Raw genomic sequence first — 25,317 nt, 5'->3', positions numbered from 1 at the left:
ATCGTTAAAACTATGTATTTCCTAAACCTGACATTTTAAGAGGTCCATATAAAACACTCACAAAAGCACCAATATTTTTGTAAAAATCTAAACATTGCTGCTGTAGAATCCAGCCATGATCAAATATAGATAATCCCATGTAAATGTATTCCAGGTGCTGTAATTAATAAGTGTAAAAGTGGAGGACAGCTTTCAGAAATGCAAATGTTTGCCTCCTGCAGCAGGGAGTGTATCTGTCCATGGTGCTGAAACGCTTGCTCAGCGCTCCTATCAGCCTTCCAGTCCTCCAAAAACACCACCTCTGCTCTGGACATGACATTAAATAAAGTCTCCTCCTCCGCTTGCATATTTCTATCCATCTTTGTGCTTCAAAGAGCGTGAACCAAGCAAGTGTGTGTTTAAATAGAGACGGGCGTGTTGGCAGGCGAGCTGTTTTTCTGGCGGGCTGACATCTGGCAAGTCTGCGCTCCAGGGACCCATCAGCTCTCCATAGACCCCCTGATTAGACTCTAATAGAATATTAGCATTTGCTCTCAGGTACCGCAACAGTGAGCCCTATAAGCTGCCAGTCCATTGGTCTGGGGCTGAATATTATAGACTGTCTGGAAGGCTTAAGTTTGTGTCACACAATCGTGTCTTGTGGTCACTGACTCGGGATCTCTCATAGATTCCGTTGTTAAGTGACAAACCTGGAGGTTTAACATTTTAAATCATGAAACTTAAAAGCAAAACAATTTGTTCAACGCACTTAAATTTGTTGCTGTCTACTACAAATAAACGGGATTCAATAAATGTAATTCACTTAAAACAATGCTGCTAAAATCACATTTTAATTTGATCACAAAAAATAAAACACTCCTGAAATAGTTTGAAAGATTGTCACGGAAGAGTTGCAATTTTGTTGACTTGAAATAACGTAAAAACAAACACTAAAAACTAGAGGTTGCATTGAATCAGGCAACTTTATTGACAATGTTAGCTAAAAGGCTAGTAACGAAGCGTAAACGTTTTAAACTTGTGACGGGCTTTTAGTTTGTTGTGCCACGTTTTGTTTTAGGTTTTGTCCACGCTGTATTAATCGTTTGAGGAGGTTTATATCTTCAAGTGGGGAAATAGCGTGTTCACAACTAGCAGTGTTGATATCCGCTAATAGGAGGAAGTGAAGGGCCAACTTGGTCATGTGATCAATCGACGGAGTCGAGCGTCAAATTCGCCAAGGTGAACAGTTTAAAAAAACACATGGGAAGAAAAGCCCGTCTGATTAAATGTTAAAGTTTGTTCTTTAATGAAACACATTTCAGTTCAATATTTAAATAAATAAATAAAAAATAAAGTCACATAAATAAATTAAATGAGTGAAATAAAAAATGAACCAACATACAATACAGAATTACCTCAGCTAAAACAGCAATACAGCAAAAACCTGTACGAATATATTTATGTGCATCGACTGATTCCAATGAAATATTTACATTGTACACATATTTCTTTTCTCTTTAAGAAAAAAATAATAAACAACGTGATTCATTTTTTTTGTAACAAGCAATGACCTCTTAATCGTGATGCGCGCATATTTGTACAAAGAAAACATACATAAATTAAGTTTGAGAACAGAGACTAATATCTCATATATATCTCGATTGTACGTTAGAAGTAAAAATAAAATAAAATAAACAGGGCGACTGCTTATTTCACTTTCCCTTCAACAGGAACAACACGCTTAACTTGCTGTCAGAATTTGATTTTCTCCGGCAAAAACGAGGAGGGGGAATCCCGATAAATATGTAATGAAGTAAACATGACCTCACTCAATAAATAGTTCATAAGATGGCGGCCCACGCTGGTGTGTAAACTTATTGCAGCGGGTGGGGAGATGATATTTTTAAATCGCAATGAAAGGTCTTTACAAAACGGGGCCTGTTTATTACGAACAGTAGCTTGTTTCTAACTAAAGACGAGTAAAGCACATGTAAAGACACGAAATGAAGTGCGGGATGAGTAAATCATTAATGTACAGCAGGATTTTTGGCAATCTTTAGTTCGACTCCTCTTAAGAAGGAAATAGAAAATATAAACAGTGAAGTGCTTTCAGTTTTTTTCCCCCACGCGTTAAATATGGTGTTTTATAAATAACAAAAGATGAAAAAGTGTGAAACGGTGGTCTTACTTGCTCGATGCTCCACATCAGCCATCTTTTTTTTTTAATTTAAAGGAATTCTCATCGTGGTTTGGCAAATAAGATGTGAGATATGATACAAATCTTCTCCAAAGTCTGTCATTGTCCGCCTTTTTTCTTTTTTTTTTTCTTTTTTTAGTATTTTTAGACACATGCAGAGTACTTCATTCGTTTCTGTTTCTGTCGCTGGTTGCAGAACCAGACCCGAACCACGTTCTTTTTCAGGTCCAGCTTCTCTGCGATGGCTGCGATTTTCTCGGAGGAGGGTCGCGGCTGGATGGCGAAGTAGGCCTCCAGTGAGCGCTTCTCCGGCGCCGCTATCGACGTGCGCTTGCGCTTCTTCTCGGCTCCGTTGAACAACTCGGGCTTGTTTAGTTTCTCCCGGTGCGACTTCTCGGCTTCCTCCAGCCAGGCTTGCAGGATGGGTTTCAGCGCGATCATGTTGTTGTGGGACAGCGTCAGCGACTCGAATCGGCAGATGGTGCTCTGACTGAGGGACCCCACGCCGGGGATCTTCAAGCTGGCTAACGCTGACCCCACGTCCGCCTGGGTCACCCCGAGTTTGATCCGTCTTTGCTTAAACCTCTCCGCGAAGGCTTCCAAGTCCCGTGGATCGGCGTCCACGTCGTTCATGCCCATGTGAGGGGGCAGCCCGTGGGCGTGTGCCATGTTGATAGCCGCCTGGTGCATGTGGTTCATGCCCGCCATGTGAGCTGGGTGCGCCGGCGTGGAGACCACGGAGCCATCCGGTCCTGCCATGGCTCCGAGCGCCAGCCCCGGCGTTATGTGGTCCAGGAGGTCTCCTTCCAGCGCCTGGTGGGGCTGGTGGTGGTGATGATGGTGGTGGTGATGGTGGTGTCCAGCCAAGGCGGAGGGGTGAGAGATAGGCACGGAGGAGGAGGACGAGGAGGTGCAGGGGAGAGAGTTCATGGTGTGGTAGGTGGCGTCCGGCTTGAAGGGGCTGTGGTGTGGAGGGTGGTGGTGGCTCTTGGTCTGCGAGACTATATCCACCGCCGCTAGAGCTTCAGCCCGGGCCAACAAACTCTCATCCAATCCTCCGAATATATTGCTCTGCAATTGCAAATAGAATGCACACATAACTGTCAGCGGGGAATTCTCCCTCGGTTTAAGACATTTCCAGAATGAGAGAGAGAAGGAGGGAAAAAAAAGACAAAACAAGCAACATCCCAGGTCATAAAAATTAATATGGACGGCAAAGCAGACTGAATACATAAGTTGAGGAGGAAAAAAACATGGAGGTGTTGGGTGATTTGCTGTGCAGACATGAAAAAAACATCAAGCAAAAAAAAAAAAAAAAAGTGGGCTGTCAAAATGTGCCTTTAAGCAGTGATTATGCAGAATACGTACCGGTGGGGTTGGGAGACAGGCTCTGCCGCTGCTGCTGATGATGGTGCTGCTGTGGCGGGAGGAAGCGCAGGAGGAGGACGTGGCGATGGATGTGGAGGACGAGGAGGAATGGAGGGAGTATTTGGGTTCGGGCAAGCTGGTGTGGGCCATGGCGAAAGGCTGCTTGCTGTTCAGAGACATCATCATCATATTTGCGGGCGTCCGAGCCTCGGCAAGTTCCTTTTAATAAGTTCAGACTCCGCCTCCTCGGCTGGAAGTTGATGCCCCAAAATTTCTTCGCCGGAATGTTTTTCGACGAAAGCGCCGGTCCAACTCACTTCTATCGACCTCCTTTTTTTGCACCTGTAGCACGCGAAACCCAACGGTCTAAATATCTATATATTTTTTCGCTGGATTCTTTTTGTCCCTCGCCTGGGAAAAAAAGGAAAAATTAGAAAAAGTTTCTGTCCATCTCTGAGGATTTCCAGAGAGGAGAGGGGTCAAAAAAGTTGTCCGCCTTGAAGTGACCGCAGTGTGGACGCTGGTGGCGACAGTCAGTCTCGGTTGTTCTGGACCTCTTCGACTGGGTTGAATGCTGCGGGGACTCGAACTGCCTCTGCTCTGAGGCGAAGGGCAGACTGAGTCTCTCTCCGCTCCTCTCTCTCTCTCTCCAGCTCTCTCTCTCTCTATCACACACACACCCTCTCTTCCCCTGCCGCTCCCTCACACACACACACACACACTCACTCGGCTTTCATGATTTATTATTCTTCATTAGCCTCAGCACCACCACCATCACCGGCGCCGCTGGGGATTCTGCGCATGGGCAGTCCGCGACACGGCATTTGTTTTATTTCCAGTGACTTCTTCTCAGCAGCAGCACCTTTTCTTACCAGCTCCGTCCAACTTGGCTTTAAACTCCGTCTTTAAATAAGGACCGCTCCACGCTCCCGCAGTGCTTGTCGGTAAAATTATTTAGCACATTATATAGAACTAAGAAATAATTCGGTTTTTTTAATTATTATTCGTACCTTGTATCTACTTTTTAAAATGACATCTATCGAAAAATCCAACCGTTTCCTCTTTATTTGCATGGAAAAAAAGTACACGAATAAAATGTAAAGTGCTTCACGTCTGTCCGTAATATCCTGAATCGAATGTAAATTATTAATCTCTTTATAATCCGGTCCTTTGTATAATAATGGTGAGTAGTAATTTTCTATTGCGCACCTTAAACTTCATAACGTCCTGTTATCCGATATGTTGTAATTACCCCTCACCGTCGCCAAAGACAATTAATCACAATGTAATTAACACGTGTCTAATTGGATTATAGGATAAACGCTATAGTGTAATTGACACGCGCTCCTGCGTCCACATCTGCAGCAGTTACCGGTGTCCTGTGATAACATTTTAATCATTATTCAAAATAAGCATTGTAAACAGTTTCTTCATATTTGATCACATTGCAACACTTTATTTTCTGCTCATTGCGATCGTCGCTGAATTCGGTGCCGCCATGTGCGGGGCGCGACATGGTCCGTGTCCGCGGTGTTTCCAACGCGCGTGGCCAAAATAAATAATATATAAACGAGGAGTGTGTTGTCACCTCAGCGGGACAACGTGCACCCGCAGACACCAGAGATCTCAGGAGACATCAAGGAGAAATCAGTGTCTGCTCCCAAATACAGACCGATTCACGACACAACTTTAAAGGAAGCATTCATATTTCACCACACGTAAATCGTCCTATGAACATTTCATCCGCGTGTGCGCGCACACACACCTGTATCATAAGCCATGTCTTTGATCTTTTTCCATCTACCCTCTTTCAGAGAATGGGTCAGTGTTCACAAGCAATTCCACCTTCATCATTGCACCGTTTATTATGAATTATTGTCCTTAAGTCCTAACGTGTGTCACACTGAGCTCAGCCAAATTACTGGTTCTTTTTATTAAATATATATGTATATAAAAATGTATAATTTCTTGGACAACACAATATATGGTGAAGAATGCATTGGATGTTACTTTTATTTTCTTGTATGTGATTATGCTGAATGTATTGCCCCTATTTCCAGGCCACTGTTTATAAGGTGTGACCAGAAGAAAGAGCCAAAATATCTTATGTTTTTGATTATATCTGCTATTGTTCGTGTATTTCCTACCAGTGTCTTGTTCCTGGTAGCAAATCGGTGCTCGGTTTTTCTTCCTATTCCGTCTTCAGTAAAGCCTTGGAAGGTTGGTTCCTCCCGTTCTTTTGGGATGTTCAAACTCCAATTCATCTTTACTTTTTATTTTCCCAACACAATTTGTGAAGCCATGAAACAACTGAAAGTGGAGTTGAGCTTAGACGCTATGGACATCAGATACAAATGTTAACAAAATATAACAGAATAAAAGGTTTTGAACGTAAACAAACGGGGAAACCTCAGTCAGACTTCTGTATTATGATCTGAAAAGAATACATTTTGTTGTTACTGGTCATAACTTCCTGGAGCAGGCTGTCTGTGTATTTCCCTCATTAGGTTTCAAAAGATTGTTAATTGCTCTTATAATGTAACACACAGATGAAGTAATTGATGCTATAAGGCGAGTTACAAGTTGTACTCTTACCCGGCTTTTAAACACAAAACAATCCTCAATGGACCAGTGCGAGAGAGAGGGGGAGGAGGGAGTGGTGGGGGGGACATCAAGGCCCAGGACTACATCTAAATAAATGTGCAGTGTGTGAAAAAAACAAAAGTAAAACAGAGAGTGCGCGCGGCGAAGCTTGATTTAACTCAGGTGACTTGTTTGCTTTTTTTCTTCCTCACACTCTCTCTTACATCCGAATCAAGGAGAGCTGCAGAGGTGTCTGTGTGCTTTACACAAAGACAGAGTCTCCTGCGTCTCCCTCAGGAGCCGTGCACGTTAACAATCCCAATTACACCGAGACCACCAGAGACAGCTGTTTTTATTACAGAACCGCTCCTTTGTGCCGCCAACGAGGTATCTCTGCTCCGACACGGAACACAGAGACGCCGCCGCTGCCGCAGCGAGAGAGAAGTGGATGAAGTCTCCTGACTGCTTGCAGTAGTGATGCCTTTATTCACAGCTGAACCCTCCTCCCCTCCGCCCCCTTTTTTTTTCTGATCTGGTGGAGCTCTTTACATGTCAGAGCAGAAGGTCAATGCGTGTTGAGAGAGGGTCTACAAAGAGTGCAGGATCTCACTCAAGGCAAATCGCACAGACAGAGCTGCTTATTTACTCAGCCTTACCTGGTGACAAGTTCCACCAGGAGCGCTTTCCTTTAATGTGTCGTTTGAATGCAAGCAGCAGCAGCAGCTAGAAGCATTTTGGATTCACTCAACTCCCACAGGCTACAAGTAGCTCGCCAAAGCAGATCAGTGGGCTGAGATGTTATGTTCTACTTATTGCTTTTTCTCATCAACATTCATCCACTCTCTCCTGGTACACCCTGAACTGGGAGGTAAAGGGGGCGGGGCCTATCTCAGCTACATAGGATGAGAGGCAGAAACTGAACAGGCGTGTAAGAGTCACAGTTTTTGGGAAGAACTTATGAACTCCACATCCTGTTTGAATTTGTCTTGGTGTAAATGAATACATTGAAAGATGTCAATTTCTGGTGTGTCTACGATACTGAAGACGGAAAGAACTAGTTGACTGATGTTGGTTTGGCCCAGTGTTGCCAGCAGGTGTATGTGCAGTTGGATTAGAGGACCGGAAGATTAATGTTATGGTATTTGGAGGGAGATTATCAGACACCTGTCCTAACGTAACGTAAGGCTTTTTTGTTTTTTGTTTTTTTGAATCCGCATAGTAGTGTAATAGTAGGAGTAGAGCACCTAACCCGAAACCAGAGGCCTGAGTCAAGACCAAGCTGAATACAGAATGAAGTACTAGTTTGTTCCATTGAAAGCATTGTGACAGTTGTTTCTACTGCAGTTCAAAATGAATGTGTGTGTGTGTCAGTATGACTACTAGAGTTATGCTTCAGTATTCTGAATTCAGTTTGGTCTCGGTCTTAGGTTTGGTGATCTTGACTTGCACACGAGCCCATAGTTTGCTGAATACCTGGATGGGTTTATTGCTGCTTGCTAATAAACATATCAATATCACTCATAATTTTGCCTGATGAAGCAGCAATGGCTGAAAAATTAAGGGAACATCGATCCTGAAAACTATAATGCACTGTGTTGTTTAAGTAAAAAAACATTTGAAGAAATGCCTTACAAAAGCAGATGGAAAAAAGATTGTCAAATACTCAATGTTCATGTATTTACGTCAAATAAATAGTGTTTAAGAAAATATTGATACATTCCAGTATCGCGACACTTGATTCTGCAATATTGTATTAACATTTTTGCAGGAATATCGCGATGCTTGATCGTTTTGTTTCTGCGGACTCCAGTTATTTTCTCAATTAAGGCGACATTTCTCTCTTGGACTGTGAAATTTCACTGAAAGTTTAACTGGACTGTGTTCATGTCAGTAAACTTGCTTTCATGCACATAATGTATTACTGCATTATCTGATTTCCCCCCCTTAACATATGGCTCTTGTCAACAAATATTACAATATATTGAACTACAGTATCGCAATATATCGCAATGTATCGTGCCACCACTCCTATATCAGGATACGTATCGCATTGCAGGATTCCTGCCGATACGCAGTTCTACAAAAAGGCCTCTTGGAGGATTATTGATTGTACAGACGGTCAAGTTAAGTATTCTAATTATCATGCATTACAATTTACACAAATATACAATGCCTTATCAGGAGCACTGGACAAAGAATTTGTAACTAATGAATTAAAATGCTGAAATCTGTCTCATTAAAATATGTCTCAGAAATATGGTCTTTTTCCAAGTACATTTTATCAGTAACATCCTTGGACGTTATGATCTTTCAGAATAAAACCAACCCCTTCCTCCACACTGAAACTACACTGGTTTTCCAGCCAAACTAGTTCTGACCATTTAGAGTCAAGGAAACTGAGGCGTGTCACCAGGGTCAGGAAAACAAATAAAGTGACCGTCAACCTCCCTGCGCTGGACCCACTGCCAACCTTAAGGGGGCGGCGGCATTAGATTGTGTCCCACTCTTGCCTACAGGCTGCGGGGCAGCAGATGATAAGGTCAAGTCTCATAATGATGTCACATACCTTTAGGTACTTGAGATCAATATGAGGGGAGAAGCACTGGACCGGACCCGGTCAAATAAAACCAGCTGAGCTAGAGGAAGAAGCATATTCCAGAGGAAATCGGATGCCATTGCTTTTGTGAGGAATGTTGGTGCCTAAACAGAGACAACAATGGTTTATAAAAAAAAATGTTGCTAGCGATCATTACAGTGTTATTACAAAGAAGTAGTTTTACTCTTGTAATATGTGAGAACGCTTCATAGCTCAGGTGAAACTAACTCTCTGGGAACATAGGAAGACGTGACTCTGACCCTGCATGCGCACGCGTGTCAGGTGCTACACATGTGATCACTGTAGCAGCTTGATCGCTGAAGTCTTTCCAACATTATCCGCTGCCTCTTATTAGTTCAACTGTCCCATGCCGTAATATATTGCTTGTCACTGGGTTGTCGGAAGGTTGGCGCTAATTGACCTCCTTTCCCTCTTTCTTCCGCACAAATGAAAAGATTCCCACTGATGGAGCTTGTCACAAACCGATCCGACAAATTAAAAACCTCTGTGCTGTCACGCTGTCATCGTCCTAAGCCTTTTGCCTCATTAGCTGTAATGATCTTTCTCCACGGCGGAGCGGCAGAAGTGGCTCCGCGCCGCCGCCGCTGCTGCTGCTGCTGCTGCTGCTGCTGAGCATTGTGACATATCTGAAGGTCTGTCATCTGTGAAGTGTTCAATACGGCTCATCTTGAACTGTCCTTCACCTGCGCTACACAGCGCGCCATTGTTTATCCTCGCGCTCAAGGTCTTGTCTGCGACTTCAAAATCCGAAATCAGACTTCTGTCGAGCAAAGTGTCTTCAGCTGAATTGATTGGAGTCAGCACAGGCTGACAGAGATGAAGTCGAAATTCCATGCACGTCACAGCTTTGACAATCATAGCAGCAACAGCTACAACTGCAACTACTGCTTCGACGACTGCTGCTACAATTGTACTTCTTATATATTGCTGCATCATTTAGCACTTCAATGCTTCCACTACATCTGGCTTTTGGTGTACCACCTTAGTAATACTACTTCGAGTGCTCGAGTTGAATTGTCGCAGATACTACCAACTTAAACTGGACTGCAGCGACAACTATCACGATATCTTTGACACCATTTTACTACGTATTTTATTCCACTTATCCTAGGTCAGATCGTGGGGGCAGCAGCTGAAGTAAAGAGGCCCTGTCCTCTCTCTCCACCTAAACACTTGTGTGGCGTACAATGAGCGTAAAGTACATTTGGAGTTTTTTTTTGTTGAAATTCCAAAGAGCGCTGCAGTTATTGACCAAAACAGCACTCAATAGCTGTTGTGACTTTCGGGGTGATAGTCTGGGTGTCAAGTGGCGAACATCGTTTTTTAAAATGCTGCAGTTAGGTTGTACAGATGAAGACGCACAACCAGCATTTGTTCACTATGGTACCCACTATCAAAAAGTTGTGATCTCAGGCGTGTCATTACTGCTATTAATTCCTCTAACCCATTGGAGGGAAGATCTCCAGTGACCTGGCGCCCTGAACAATGAGCCTCTTATTGCAGCTCAACCGGAGGTTCACGTTCACCCATCAGTCAGTCACGAAGCACTGTGTTCTTTACTGATGGAATAGTATACCTTCTGATAGCATGTCACATGACCTCCAGCATCCATGTTGTGTGCTGGCATCGTCCTCCATCAGCCCATTATTGATTGTGGTGTTTCACCAGCTGACTTTGTGTGAATGACTTTAACATTCACATGGCGTCCCGCACTTTTCACAAAAAAATAACAGTGCGAGGATCAAAGCCAGAGGTTCAGTAGTCGGACAGGGCCATGAAGATGAGTCCTGTAGCGCTAATGATCTTCAAGCCTGCAGCTTTTGGAGAGAGCGACTCGCAAGTCTCCAGTAAGTCCCCGGCGCCCCCTGTAGAGGTAATAGTGTGAGGCGGCTTCTGTGACATGTGTCAAGTGGCCCCTCCTTAACTGATTCATTACTCGAAAGAGAGGGGAAAATGCCCTTTTCCCATCCCGGCTCAGCCTTCTGTATGCGCTGACTTTGGCCTCAGTCAATAAAGTCTCCATGTGTTAGCACTGTTGGATGATCGGCACTTGTTTAGACAAATGAAATCTACACATACAAGGAAAGAAAACCTCTTGATATCAGATCATATTAGATGATACTTTGTTAGTACCACAGTGGGTTGGACAAAAGACAGCTAAGAATTGGAATCAAGGTTTTGGTTCAGTGGCTGAGTCTGATCTTACTTTTCATGATGAGTTTTGTCACCTGAAAAGCAGTTCTCACCATCGTCACTGGGTGAGAAATCTGAGAGTTGGTATGTGGGAAACTGGAAGTTCCCAATTTAAGCTGTGCCAAGCAATGTTCTGACCTTGAATCGTGACCTCCTCACATCTTTTATTGATATTAAAGCGCTCAAAATGCTGATGTTTTCACTTGTGTGTTCCAAGTTCCGACACCACAGCTGGTCTCAGCTGCTGCTTCTCATCTCCGGTCCTCCAGGAGATCGGCTCTGTGGGCGGAGCCGTGGACGCGTGTGTGAAAACAGCACATTTTGAGCGCTTAAAGGTGATGTCATCGGTTTGATGTGACCAGGCTCAATATTTTGGCAGCATGACGCACGTTAGCCTGTAAAAATCCATATATTAGCCGCACCGTCGCATAAGCCACAGAGTTCAGACCGTGAGATAAAAGTAGCGGCTTATAATACGGAAATGACGGAAAGAAAGCGTGTGTAGTGATACCAATTTTAGTCCCTACTTGTGACTATTCAGGGCATGTGGGAGTTCTGTGAGGTCTCTACCGTCTGAGTGGCCAGTAGAGGGACATAAAGCACCTGGATATTGAAGTAGTTCTAATGGAAAACCAAACTAAATTCTCTACTGTGTAGAGTAGGACCAGAAATGGAAATGAGGAACCAATGGAGTTGCTAAGTGGTATGATTGTTTTTTTTTAAATTATTTTTTTATACATCAGAAGATACCACCAAAACCATTCTGCTTTAGCTTTACTTTAGCTTTACTTGAGCATGAGCTAGAACAGAGGAGGACGAAATGTGACTGCCAAGAAAAATCCATCATTAAAGCAATAGCCTCAGCATAAGTAGTTGCGAGCCAAAATCTTCTGTCCACGAATATAGGCCAGTGGGCGTAAAAATAAAGTCAATAAATCGCCATCTTGTTCATTAACCTTTGTTTTACAGTCCAAATCATGAACCTTTTTTCTGTAGACCATGGCTCTTTGTTTTGATCCTAGATATTTAACTTGGCTGCATAACCTACAACCAGCCTGGTAATATGAAGTGTTATGTTTTAACAACTATTTTATTTTGTTTATACATCAGAAAACTAACTGAAGATAACGACCACTCGGAACCAAATTTCAGTCCTTCTTTATTGTGGCTACATGAGGCAGAAAGCCTGTATCTATTTGAGAGTGCCGGTGCCAACAAATCCAGTGGACTCTCCTCCCTCCGGAGTGGTTTTATGGCCGCCTCCGTGGCTCAAGCTGCCCCGATGAGAATGAATAGACGTGTCTGGATTGAGCTTGAATGTCGTGTGCCAAAGAGCAAGCGAGAGACCACACCCTCTCAATGCCCGCCTGTCTAAGCAGAATCCCACAGGGACCTGCCATACACTCACACACACCCCAGTCATTAATTCCTACTTTGCATCTCCTCACCATGTAATATTTATGGGTCACCGAAGCTTTGTATTCACAAATGGAAACGCCAAGAGAAAAAAGGGAGAAGACACGATACCTCAATCAATCCCGCAAATAAGGTTCAGCTTGTCACATCATGACTTTTTTCCTCTCCACTAAACCGGTGCTTAGGCAGCATTCTTCTCTTTGACCTCTAAACAAGTGTTTTGTGTGACGGATTGTTAGACGCAACCTTTGAGATGCAGTCACATTAAACCCCTTTTGTATGAGAGCAGAAGAAAGCTCAAGGCAAAAGGTTTTTATGACTTTAAATCTCGGAGTCGCTGAATATAAGGAACAGCAAAACTGCATTTGTCAGTAAAAACAATTTGGGCTGTTTTTGCTCAGTACAACTCTGGAAAAACACAACTGCACTTTAGGACAAACGTGTGGGAGAACCTGAATTTAATCTCTGCGGGTCTATTTTAAAAGTGGCTCCTAATAGATTAGTTTCAGATAAGTAGCTTTATTGCCTCAAACTGGGCTTAGCTCCAAAATCCAAAGTTGTATCTGAACTTCTTGCTCATTTATTGCTGTAAAAAATGCTGACTAAATGTTTCCAAAATTTCCAATATTTACAAAAATGTCAGATAGAATGAGCACATGGATTGAGGAGTCCAATTCTATTGATCACAAAGGTACATCTTCTTATGAATTATACTTTTAATAAAATGTTTTTTTATAGAATGTGGAAGGAAATGTATTAAAATGTATTACAAAATATTGTTAAAAATGATTGAAAAGGAGGTCATTTCCGCTCAAAGTTTGATTTTCACCAAGTATTACTGTCCCACATTTATTTCCTCTGTTAGTCAGAGTTATGTATTCAGGCAGTTTGCTAGAAAACAGATTAAGAGCATCAACAGAAAGATGTATTTCCATCATATATTCAGGGTTGAAGTGTTTTGGTGGTTTTGCGCAGGTTAATTTGGATTTACCAACATTCACATTTTTTTGTCATTGTTAATGGGGGGTTAGTGCTGCTGGTCATGTGACTAGCTCCACTTAAAACAGGCTGAAACCAGACAACTTGACTTCATAAAAAACGGCGTACATTTAATTCACTGAACTGAAGCAACTTTAATGCTACAAAACCGACAAAATGTGCGGTTGATGTTCATGCCGCCGTCCAATGTGGGACAGCAGTTGGAGCACGTGGCTCCAAGGGTCTCTTGTTTATCTTCCGCTAAGACCTTCCAAATTTCATGAATTTTTCAATATCGTGGATGTCGTTCACAGTTGTTATTTAATGTCCCGGTCAACAGTAGGTCAGCGTCCATTATACTCAGTGGATTCAGCACAGAGCCCTGAGGAACTCCTCTGACGGAGATAGCTCTGCCGACCCCTGCAGAGATTTGAGGACCACTTTGGAACTCTAATCCAGTGAAAATGTGCTGATCACTTTCCTTGCCAGGACACTCTCCGCCTGGTGTCACCAGAGTGGCCTCCTGGGATGGGATCAACCAATGATAACAAAGTAGCCAGATGTCTGGTGCTGGCGGAGTCCCAGAAGCCAGACAGCAGCCACGCAGCAGCATCCGCTCTGGGCCACAGATCAAAGATACCTGAGAATTACTTATGGGCACAAAATATGTGTTGCTTACTCTACACTTCCCATTAATAACAATCTGTGAGAATTTGTATTTCTAATTAAGTATTTTCTTTCGGCATACAAAGTGCTGTAGGTTGTCTGAGGCTGCAGCAGCAGTTTTTCTCCAGCAAGTGCGAGTCGACAACAGGAAGTCGGATGCAGCACTGTCTGAAGGAGCCAGATCAGCTTTAAACGGAGTTCTGAGGCTCAGAACTCCCCCAGACTCTCCCCAATAAACAAACAAGCAGTGTGAGAGTCAGCATCTTTCCATTTAATCATGCGGTATGGTTCTTCCTTTCTAGACCGGCCCTTGTTGCGCGCCTGAGAGCTCAAACGGATACAGGCGCACACCTGTCGTTAACCATTCTCCTCTGATGCTGCTTTATGTACACGTGGAGGCTATTCTCTGCACAGCAGCAGGAAAAATAAAGGCCCCTCTGAAGTGGCTTCTTACGATCGCCCCGATTTTCATTTTCCTTACCTTACTGGCTTTAGGACGAAAATGTGACGGCCAAGACAAATCCGTCTTAATCGTTGTTGGACAAAATCTTCAGTCCACAGATATAGTCCAGTGTGCGTAAAAATAAAGACAATAAATCACCGTTTTGTTTATTAACCTTTGTTTTCCAATCCACTTTACGCATAAAAATCTTTCTTGAACCTTTTTGCCATTTGGGCCATATCATGTCAAAAGAAAGCGATGACTACAAAACATGATGGAAAAATATCCAAAAATATACACTTACATGAACAAAATGAATCTAATGTAATTAAGGATATTAACAAGTGTGAATATGCCATGATATATGTTCAAGATAAAAAAGGCAATTTATTTCAAACTATATTTATATTCCTTCAATGTATTTTTAGGAACACAAAATGGCCAATATGGAAAAAAAAATAGTCTTAAAACAAGAATATGCTATATTTACTTGGTGGTGACTAAAAGGGCAAGAACAAAAAAGGCAGAAAAATTACGACATATTAGTTATTGTTTTAGTCTGATGTCAAAAGGGCCATGAAAACACAGCCACCGGGCTGCACATGGCCCCTGGGCCGCTCTTTGCCCAGGTATGCTCGAGGCTGCTGCTTGTTTTGATCCTCGATATTTAACTTGGCTGCATAACCTCCAACCAGCCTGCAAATATTAAGTGTTATGTTTTAAGAATTAAATATGTTGCTGTCACATGTTGATGTATCTATCATTGAATAGTTGAGCTAAGAAGCTTTTGGTCCTATACATACTCTTTCGTCCACTTACTCAAGGTCAGAAGGTGACCAATGAAGAACTGAGGCTGAAAGCTCCCTCATAACCTCCAAGTGTCCCAAGTCCTACGTAAGCTAGTCCTTTGAAATCTTACCTGGGCAGGCTCCTGACTTGATGTCCGAGCCACCTCCGCCTCTACCTTGAGTCACTCCCGGATGACTGAGGTTCTCCCCCTATGTCAGCCCACCCACCCTGCTGAGGAAACATGTTTGTTGTTTGGTCACTAGACTGAGCGTAACAACGTAGCTTGACCTTCGTCTGGCCTCTTGCATCACCAACACAGATGGAGCTGTCATGAGTGAAGCTGCAACACTAGGCGTGTGATGGGGTGTTTTCTGTGGTAGAAAACGATATCAGAAGAGGATCCAAGTTCATGCATGGACACAAGTCATAGGCCGTTTAAATGGTTCACACCCTTTTTCTGCCATGAAGCCACTATCATCCCTTTAAAGTGGCGTTGGCGGCGCCGTAGTAGGAGATGACCATATAAGGACGTCTCTTAAATCACATGATTATTCTCGTATCCATCAAACGGACAATTCAAAAGGCAGAACTCTTTTGTGTCTCAGTTTCTGATACTCAATGGTGAAGCCTGAAAATAGCAGGGCCGGGAAGAGTGCGAGTCCGGGCTTGTTTTCCCGACTGCTTGTTTGTCAGATTGACATTAAGAAGCATTTGCAGCCCTGTGTTGTTTTCTCCTGCAGGCCCTGCACTTCTCTTTGAGCCAGGCATTTATTCCATCTCATGCGTTATGTTTATTACGCAAATATTTTGAGTAGACTCTCTGACTTTGAACTGAGAAGAATAGTTAAAGCTCTCTTTGCCTAGGGATGGAGTTTGTTGCTTTTTTCATCTTGATGGTTTGTAGAGGCACATTTCATCTTGCACACATTTCTGCTTGTTTTGTCAGGCTGCTGTGTTCCACCGCGCTTACAAGTCATTGTTCTATAGATGGATGCTACGCACCCGAGCATTTGTGTGACGTCGTATTCATTATTTATTAGAAAAAGTGTCCGTGTTGATGAACTCCCCCTGCTGAGCCCCATGCCCCAATTATGTATATTACTTTTCCTGGAGCTTCGTTTGTAGAATTCCCGTTTGCACCGCTCTCATTCCTTCTTAGGGATGCACGGAACTTGGTCGACCTTTGTAGCGTGAAACCTTGTGTATCTCCTGGTCGGAAATCATGAGTCCACTTCCAAGTTAATGGAGAGAGTTAAACATTCTGAATGAGGGGAAAAAATATGTTATTTTTACACATTATGTGTTGCTTTTATGAGTTATAGAAATGAAAAAAAGTGTCCTGGATTCAGGGTGAGTTCCCAAGGACAATGGTGCTCTTGTATGGCAGAGGGATAAGTAGTGAGAGATGGAAGAGGTTACGTCGATAGGTTGGTAACTTGTAACAGCAGCGATCCATTTAAGTTATTTAAACACAAATGCTCCATCATACAGCAAGGTTGAGGAGAGGCTGGAGGTATGTAGAGGGAGGCAACAGTGATGCTCACTCTTTCAGTGTAATGGTCAGAGGTCAGGGAGGTGAAGACGAGAGAGCAGGCAGGGCAGAGATGACTGACAGAGGTGATCTGTGACAGAGGAGTTGAGCTGGAGTGAGAGAGGGAAGCTGCCATGACACTACCTATAGAGACTGAGGAATCAGAGTTGAGTGGCAGAGATGATGATGCTGAGTTTGAAGGCAACCCATCCTATCTCCCATGCCGTAATATATTGATGTTGGGAAAGTGGACTTTTGAGTCCTATTCTGACGCCGAAGGCAGCTTTCAAAGACGCATTGAGCTTTCAATTGAAGTGCATGTTCTGCCTTCTGTGGCACATACTGACGCTGTGGGCAGAGCGTCGCGTAAAAGAAAGATGGAGGTTGGGGTGAGGTAAGCCATGAGGTGGCGCTCCTTTCCTTTTACATGAAACAATTGCTGTTTAAAGCCCCTCAAACAGCTGTGCATTTCAGTCGCTGTCAGTAAGGAAATGAGCCATGATGGAAGACATTTTTTACGCCATTAAAACTCCTATGTGTCAACATGCATCGTCAGTATAGGATGCGAAAGTCCACTTTCCCGACGTCTATATATCACGCCATGGGAGTGAGGATGGGCTGAGCAAGATGGTAAGGAACTGGAATACAACCAGTAGCATCCATGAAAGGATAGGGGTGACTGAGGCGCCTGACCTGGATTAGCTAACAATATTGAAGTGATAAAGAAACGTGCTGGCCAGTATAGATCCTGTTAAATATACAACACTCTTCCCTGAATAAAAAAGAGGAAAGAAAAGTTCTCATTGAAGTGTTTCCACCTTTTGGGGGTTACTTCCGGTCATTTATTCAAAGTCTTATTCTTTGAAAACGCTTCTTAAAAACAGGGCCAAAGTGCCTCAGTGAGCTCTCGTCTCGCCGCTCCAGCAGCTCATCACTCCTAAAACAGCCGCTCTCGTCCACGCCGGCCCGACTGTTATTAATGTGCGCTGAATAATTTAGCAGGGTAAAATTACCATGCTCTTTCGAAAAGATTTTTGCCTACACAATTAAAGAGCATTATAGTGAGTTTTAGTTGAATAAGAATTATGACTGTTTTCCCTCCCCGCTCACTGCGCTTCTTCTGGCTTTTGTTTTATGAGTGGAGGGTGAGCGGAGATGTGAGGAGGCGGCTCTTTCTCTACTTCGGTCTGACTGCTGCTTTGACCTTTACGGTGGAGGGAAGCTAATGGCTAATGCAGGAAGTGGTGTGACAAGCAAAGGACTCTGCATTGTGTTCAATTCCCAAACACAGGTCCATGCAGGAATGGTTTTAAGATAATCAAAAAAATATATATAAAATGGCATCATTTTTTTCTTGCATTCCAGAGCTAATAAAAGAGGGTTATTTCCTGATTTATATTTTTGCCAAGTCATCAGCTTTTCTCCTCAGTCTCATGCCACACTCATCTCCTCTCACTGTCACTCAGATGCATGTCAGGATGATGCAGAAAAGTTTTATGAGTCTTTTTTTTTTCAAAACTATTCCTTCTCTGGTTCTCACTGTACCATCAAGCTGCCAACAGAAAAACCTATTTCTGCTATTGGTATTATTAAAAAACTGGAACAAATAATTTGTTGAACTCCACTTGTTTCAAAGGAGACTTGGATGCAAAACCAAACCACGAATGAAGCAGCTTTCCTTCTCTGATCAGTTGCAGGATGTCAGACTTTTCGCCATGTTATGTTAATAGAGGTCCAGTTTCAACCAGAGAGGTTGCCCTGCATTAGAGTCGGATCAACTGCTCCGATTGGCTGTTTTTTCAGTAGCTTTCTGACGTATTAGCTCTGAAGTTGAAAAGAGAATCGTCTACTTGCTTTAAAATGAACAAATTTTAATTTTTGCCTTGTTTTTTGTGTTTAAAAAAACTAAGCAAATTTTCCTTAAGCTTTTTGTCCTTTGTCTTTGTCTTATTTAATGCTTTCTTCCTTCAACTTCATTTCATACTGTAGTAGTAAATATAATTTATCTAATTTTCGATATTCCTTTCTGATTTATATGTTTTTATGCCTTGTTCTCCCCATTTGTAGCAACAAATATATTTGAATTTTACTGTCCGACAGCTCCACATGAAGACAATGAAACGCACAAGCCACTCACAAAGCAACCTCAAACGGAGCGGATCATGTTGAGTTTTTCTTAAATGGTCGGGCAGAAACACCTCGTGTCAGTAACGGCTGGCTTTATGAAAGATTCGGAGTTAACATGCTGTTCATGATATCAGCATCAGCAGCAGCATTTTCCGGCCCTTCACTCTTTCTCCGCGCGGACAACTGTCCACAGCTCAAGCACAGGCCAACAATTGGCAGTAATTGGCACGTTGCCGGGTCTGTCCTGAGAGAGATCTGAGCGCACACGCGGCCACGGACAGGCTGCCCTTTCCACCAATTAGAGCGTTGTCTCCTGGTAGGGCGGGAGCAGGGGGAGGTCTGCCTCTCCACTACCTTGTCTCTTGATCAAAAATGATTTGTGGAGACTCTTTTTTCTGCCCCCGCTCCACAGCACTTCTCTGCCTCACAGTGGACGAATGTGTGTGAACTGCCACGAAGAGTCTTCAGTCAAGACCCCAATGAGCGACTGACAGCCTTACAGGAACAGTCAGTGGCTCTCTGACAGTCAGAGTCTGCCATGTCCAAAGCAAATGATCCAACCGGCTTCATCGGCCGGTTCCCAACTCCATTACTCGCCGGCTGTCAACGGAAGCCCAATTGGGTTCGGCAGAAGTTGAAGTTTCTTGGCTGAACTTGAGTCTGTAAAATACTTTCTGTGATTGCTGGTGTGTTGGCTTTGTGTTGTTGTGTCTCCAGGCGTAAGCAGCAGCGCCTTTTCGCTCCATGGCTTTATTATGACGGCTTTTGACGCAGCGATAGCAACTGTCTCGTGTGGTTTGAGACGTGAAGGCCACATGGAGTATCATGGGACTCCAGTGCAAAGGATCACAGGCCTCACATACGCCGCTAACGCTCCCCAGCTAATGCCACAGGGAAGGCTCCGGAACCAACACCCAACCCCCTTTATTCTCTCTCTCTCGTCCTCAAAGCCTGTGTCTCTCTCTCTCTCTCGCTCTCTCTCTATCTCTATCTCTCTATCTCTCTTTCGTTTCAGCAAATACGAGAAGAGGCGAGGAGATGCTTCCTATACTCAGGAATATGTGTCAGGCTACTGGGTTATGTTGTGTTGCAGAAGGCAACAAAGCCAATGCAAAGTGGGAGAGGAAAAGCAGACTTCTACATTCTCTTTAATCTGTTGTGAGATTTTCTAAAATAGGGTAAGTCACACCTCGTATGGTGATGACAATTTGATCTTGAATTGGATTTGTGTTTTGACAATAAAATAAAAAAAATAATTTGGAATGCAAACACTTTACTGAGGTCCCAGTTTGCACATGCTAATTTGCTATTTAGAATGTTGCAAAGGGATAGCAAGCAGTTCGAGGCCCTTCGATTCAAGTGTTTGCAGAGACGCAAATAGAAGCTTGAATTGGGTTCGTGAAGCCGAATTAACAGCAGCATTCAGTTGCAGGTCTTCAAGTCAAAAGCCTTCACACCTTTTATATGGACGATGAGTTTGTGTTGGCTTAACCTCTGCATCACTCTTGAATGTTTTAGTTATTAGATTGTTGGAAATGTTCTAGTCCTATTGCAGTTTTAGACAGAAATCCAAAAATAAGAGGAGTTTCTGCGTCAAAATCCACAGTGGGTGTGGTCAAGTACAGTCAAAGTATCATTGGTAATGTCAAGCAGGCAAGGAGCAAGGGAACTACTTTATTATGTAGCATGTAACTTGGCCTTCGGAGTTTGCTCTGTCTGGACAGAATGAAAAAGATGAAGAAAGTAAAAGTGTTTTGACGTTGCACGACTGCACACAATCCATTGGAATAGTCAACCATGACGCTACTTACTTAGCACTGGAATAAAATAAATATCCTGATATTTATGTACAAAACAGGGTTGAAATAAAGGATGTATGTTTTGCCAAATTTCTTGGGTAAATTTATATTGATATATAAACTGAGGTATGGATATTATTTACGATAAAAATATAAAAGTTGTTATTGTCGTAGCTTCATAACTGAGTAGTACGACTTTTCAAGATGGCGGCAAGCTAGATGGCCGCTCTGTTGGTTTGATAAAGTTCATTAATAAATGAAACAGACTGATTGAAATTCATTGCTAATAATAACCAGATGATGAGACGGAGATCGGATAGACTTCGGGGAAACTTCCAGTCTAAGCTAAAATTCTGTGGCAATAAACCCAAAGAGAGTGGAGAAGACACCGCTAGCAACATGGCTATGCCCGAACGCGAAAATGCGCCGATACTGGAAGCGATCAAGGACCTAAAAACGGACTTAAATAAATGTGTAGTACATGGATATGACGCCATCATTCTTCTAAACCATGAGGATTTTGTGTGAACTCACAACCTTTCGTCTTTTTTTCCGGTCATACTGTTTTAGAGACAGGAACTGGTCGAGCCAGCCGTAATGGAATACACCAAGGTTCCACTCATAAAGATTTTTTTTTGTCGCTCTCCAGTAGTGGGACTGTTGTATTCCTTCCTGTGGGTTTTTTTTTTTTTTTTTACATGTTTCCAATTCAAGTACGAAACACATGACTGTGTGAAGAAAACATGTCATGTTTCTATATCAAGGTCACCGATTAGCCGGCACCGTGTGGTCCACATGTTGACGGACCGGCAGCCGTATTTCTCCGCGAGACCCTCTGTGGCGGAGAGGGCTTCCTAATATGCTGTCTGGCCGCGGGGCCAGTGGGAGTGTGCTTGGATTATTATGTTAATGCGCGTGTGCCTCCTGCCCTCTGCTCGGTCCCAGCTGGCCGCGCTGTCGTTAGGAAGTGCTTTGCTCTGACAGAGGAGTAATATGCTCCCTGATTGAGGGGCCAAAAGATCGAGCTCTACGAGAGAGAGGGGCCACCGCCGATAAGCATATGATAAAAGCCATTGTATCCGAATGCCTGGGAGACACGGATGATGACTCGGCAATTCCTATAGATTTCAGGAGGAGCGTGAATATGTATAAGGGCTGTGTGTGATCCTTTTGTGCGGCTGGTTTTAATTGCCCATAGCATTATATCTGATACCTTTATTGTGGTTTTATTGCACACACTCCTTTATGACAGCCTCCCGCCGCCGTGTGAGAAACCTTTGTGCGGGGCTTTTCATCATCTTGTAGGTGTCAATGAAGGAGAGACCATTTCCCATTATGTACCTCACGCAGCCATGTGGTACGTTGAAGGCATCCCAACACTGAACAGAGGAGCTATAAAGCCACGCGAGTAAATGACACTGATTCTTCTTCTTTTCCTTCCGGCTTCTCCCTTCAAGGGTGGCAACAACGGATCATCCTCCTCCATCTCCCCCTGCCCCCTGCCCTCTGCTTCCTCTTCTCTCAAACCTACAAACCTCATGTCCTCCTTCACCACCTCCATCAATCTCCTCTTTGGCCTTCCTCTCCACCTTCTGCCTGGCAGTTCCAACCTCAACATCTTCCTACCAATATACTGTCTCTCTCTCCTGTACATGTCCAAACCATCTCCATCTAGCCTCTTTGACTTGGTCTCCTAAACACCTGAGCACATGTGCTGTCCCTCTGATCCTATCATCATCCTGCTCACTCCCAGAGAGAAGCTCAGCATCTTCATCTCTGCTACCTCCAGCTCTGCCTCCTGTCTTTTCCTCAGTGCCACTGTTTCCAAACCATACAACATTGTTGGCCTCACCACCCTTTTGGACACTTTCCCTTTCATCCTTGCTGACACCCTTTTGTCACACATCACACCTGACTCTTTTCTCCAATGATTCCACCCTGCCTGCACCCGCTTCTTCTCCTCTTTCTCACACTGTGTCACAAATCTGGTCGTAGAATACCTTCAAAGGGATGGTTCTCAATTGTAACATCAGGTCTCCAAGCCTCAACCAGTCTGTGATATATCAATATACTTATAAATTATTCAAGTCCCACAACGATCATCATCATCATGAAGTACTATATATATATATATATATATATATATATATATATATATATATATATATATATATATATATATATATATATATATATATACATACACCAAGTGAACATGTGTTTTTAAAGGAAAATGCCATCATTGTTCCATAAAGACATGTTTTCACCTGATGTTAGAGTCTGGTGTCGAGTCTTTGTGCATACACTCAACCTTTCCGTTGCTCAGAGCTCTTTTGTTAGCATGTAGCTAGTGGTTTCATCCAAGAAACACATAAGATAAAAGCAACCAACCACTCACACGTTTCCCGATTTCAATAAGGTGACAGTTATGTGGACAAAATAAAACCTGTTGTTTTTTTTTCTTAAAGATAAAAAGGAGCACTAATGTAAATACACTTTTGATTTCCCCACTGTGCGACAATTAAAGGCCATTTAGTCTAATTTTGGTGTTTTTTGGGTCCGTAAGAAACCACTAGCTATGCTACATGCTAACCAAATAGCACTGCGCTCCGTGTGTCATTAAAGCTACGTATCGGGTAGTAACAGCAACATTGCCCCCCTGGGTTTCCGGTGGTACTGCTCTGTTTAGTCCATATCCTTAAGGTTTGTGGAAATATGGACGAAATGAACGTGGAGCACAGACAGTTGGCTTCATCCTTATCTGGATCCATATGTAAAGTTGAGCCGAAATGGGCCTTTAATTCGACCATTAGCTAATTTTGTGACGTGTTGGGCGGTCTGCAGAAGCGCTACCTACGGCGTGATGCCATGCCACCAGAGGACGAATAGTTGGTTAGCTTAATGTGTCACATGCAAAACAGACAGCTGACTGGAGCATCACATGTCGACGATCACTATGTGATGCGTCAGGAGAGATAATGTGTTGCTTTATTAAACACATCGTACAAGAAACCCCATCCATGTTTTAGGGTTGCTAAATGAGCTAGCTGGCGACTTTTCACCTGTTCCCACTCCACTTACAGTGACATACTGGAGTTCATGATCTCACTGCAGACCAACAACTCAAGGATGAGGTTTCAATGTGGGTCTGCTGCTCTGGTGGGGTGAAGTTCTGTCATCAGATCAGATTCTCTCTAGTGATTCACAAAAGTTTAGATGTGATTTGTAGTTTGTCTCGGCTGAGGTTTTTCTTAAATATTTCTTGGAGAACAAAGGAAAAAAATATATATTTTTTTTTTCCCCCAAACTAAAACACTGATATTGCAGCAATGCTGACCTACTTTTTTTTCCCGAAGCCAGATTGTCCAGTATTTTAAGGAAGCAATGTTTCCCATCAAACCCAAGTCACGCCGTCCCATTTAATCACCATAATATAAGACGTGAGGGGGAAAAAAAATAAATCAAGGTTTAAAAAAAGAGCTAAACTTCTTCTGACTTGTCGAGCGGGAGTGCTGCAGTTTGCCGCGCTCCTGCACGTAATTGTGTAAATATGTCAGACAAACAGAAGAAGATATCTCCTTTTAAACACTCGTCTTTTTCATCTCGCCTCCTTGGGAGCGCCCCAGTAGCTCCCTGCTCGCTTTGTACCGTCCCATTCACAAAGTGTGTGGAGTGTTTGTGTTTTGCACGGGTTTGTTTTGTTTGCTTTTTAATCAAGTTCAATTCCATCTCCATCAACGGCAGCGCTTCTCCCGCACGTCTGCGCGGATTACAGTGCGCTGGAGCTTTTGTTATTGTTTGTTCTCTCCTCTGCACAGCAGAGGGAAGGGTTCCTCTCCTCTGCAGCTTTGGTAATTGGTGGGTAAATACTTTGCTGTGACTTAACGTCAGAGCAGGGGAGGTTGTGCCGCCTCACAGGTGAAGCCAAGACGAAGTACAAAATATTCCTCTTTGCTCAGATCTTTGCACTTAATCTACCCCCTGTCTTTCGCTTTGACTTCTCCTGCTTTGTTATTCTTTGATTTTTGATCTTTTCTGAAGCGTCGTTATATAACAAAATAGCACAAGCGAGATGAAGAAAATATGCGGTTTCTATGTTGGCGATGTCGTATTTATACAGCTTATTTAATATCACACTGCAACCTTCAGCTGGAGGCTGTGGTTCTCACCCAGGGAAGGGTGGGCTGCTCCTGGGGGAAGTTAAGTGAACACATTAACTGGACTTGAGTCTGCGTGGAGAGGAGGAACTGAGTCCAAATTTCTTCTGTGTCATCCGCAGCTGAGGCAATGTGAACATTGTGACTCAAGAGTTTAGTCGTCGAATCAGTGTTTCAACGCTGAGGCTAACGCATCAGAATCCGTAGGAGAAGGCTTTTCTTTGTTGTGTTCTGCGCATACTGCCCCCAGCTGGGTGGAATGAGAATGCAAAAACGAGACACAGAGGAAGTGAAACCAACACATTCTCTCATCGATTGCTGAGTAAGCTAACTTGGTGGAGCTTGTGATCTTAGGAGATACTATAAATACCAAGTGACGTGAAGTTAAATTTCCAGAGTCTAAAACCTGCTGTTGACAGTGTCAGGAAACAGCATGAAGAAGAGTGATTCCTTTGTAAATGTGCCAACATGGCTG

The 25,317-nt window shown here is 43.3% G+C and overlaps 1 protein-coding gene and 1 long non-coding RNA gene across 2 annotated transcripts in view; one reads left to right on the top strand and one right to left on the bottom strand.

The window, feature by feature from the left end:
- The window catches only part of LOC128753688 (uncharacterized), a 95,115-nt gene that overhangs the window by 59,379 nt on the left and 10,419 nt on the right, over window positions 1–25,317 (top strand). The window lies entirely within an intron of this gene.
- pou4f2 (POU class 4 homeobox 2) lies at window positions 849–4,146 on the bottom strand. Its single transcript, XM_053855632.1, has 2 exons — window positions 3,545–4,146; window positions 849–3,247 (listed from the first exon to the last, which is right to left on the bottom strand). The coding sequence occupies exons 1-2, from the start codon at window positions 3,731–3,733 to the stop codon at window positions 2,321–2,323; spliced, it is 1,116 nt and encodes a 371-aa protein (XP_053711607.1). The 5' UTR covers window positions 3,734–4,146; the 3' UTR covers window positions 849–2,320.

Source organism: Synchiropus splendidus, chromosome 2, assembly GCF_027744825.2.
Source record: "Synchiropus splendidus isolate RoL2022-P1 chromosome 2, RoL_Sspl_1.0, whole genome shotgun sequence".
In the NCBI taxonomy this organism is placed as follows: Eukaryota; Metazoa; Chordata; class Actinopteri; order Syngnathiformes; family Callionymidae; genus Synchiropus; species Synchiropus splendidus.
The sequence above is the reverse complement of the archived record's forward strand: the minus strand, read 5'-3'. Positions and strand labels throughout refer to the sequence as shown.

Coding starts and splice junctions, on each gene's coding strand:
- pou4f2 (XM_053855632.1), bottom strand. CDS start 3,733: ATGATGATGATGTCTCTGAACAGCAAGCAGCCTTTCGCCATGGCCCAC. Junction 3,248..3,544: donor CCTGTCTCCCAACCCCACCG/GTACGTATTCTG, acceptor TTGCAATTGCAG/AGCAATATATTCGGAGGATT.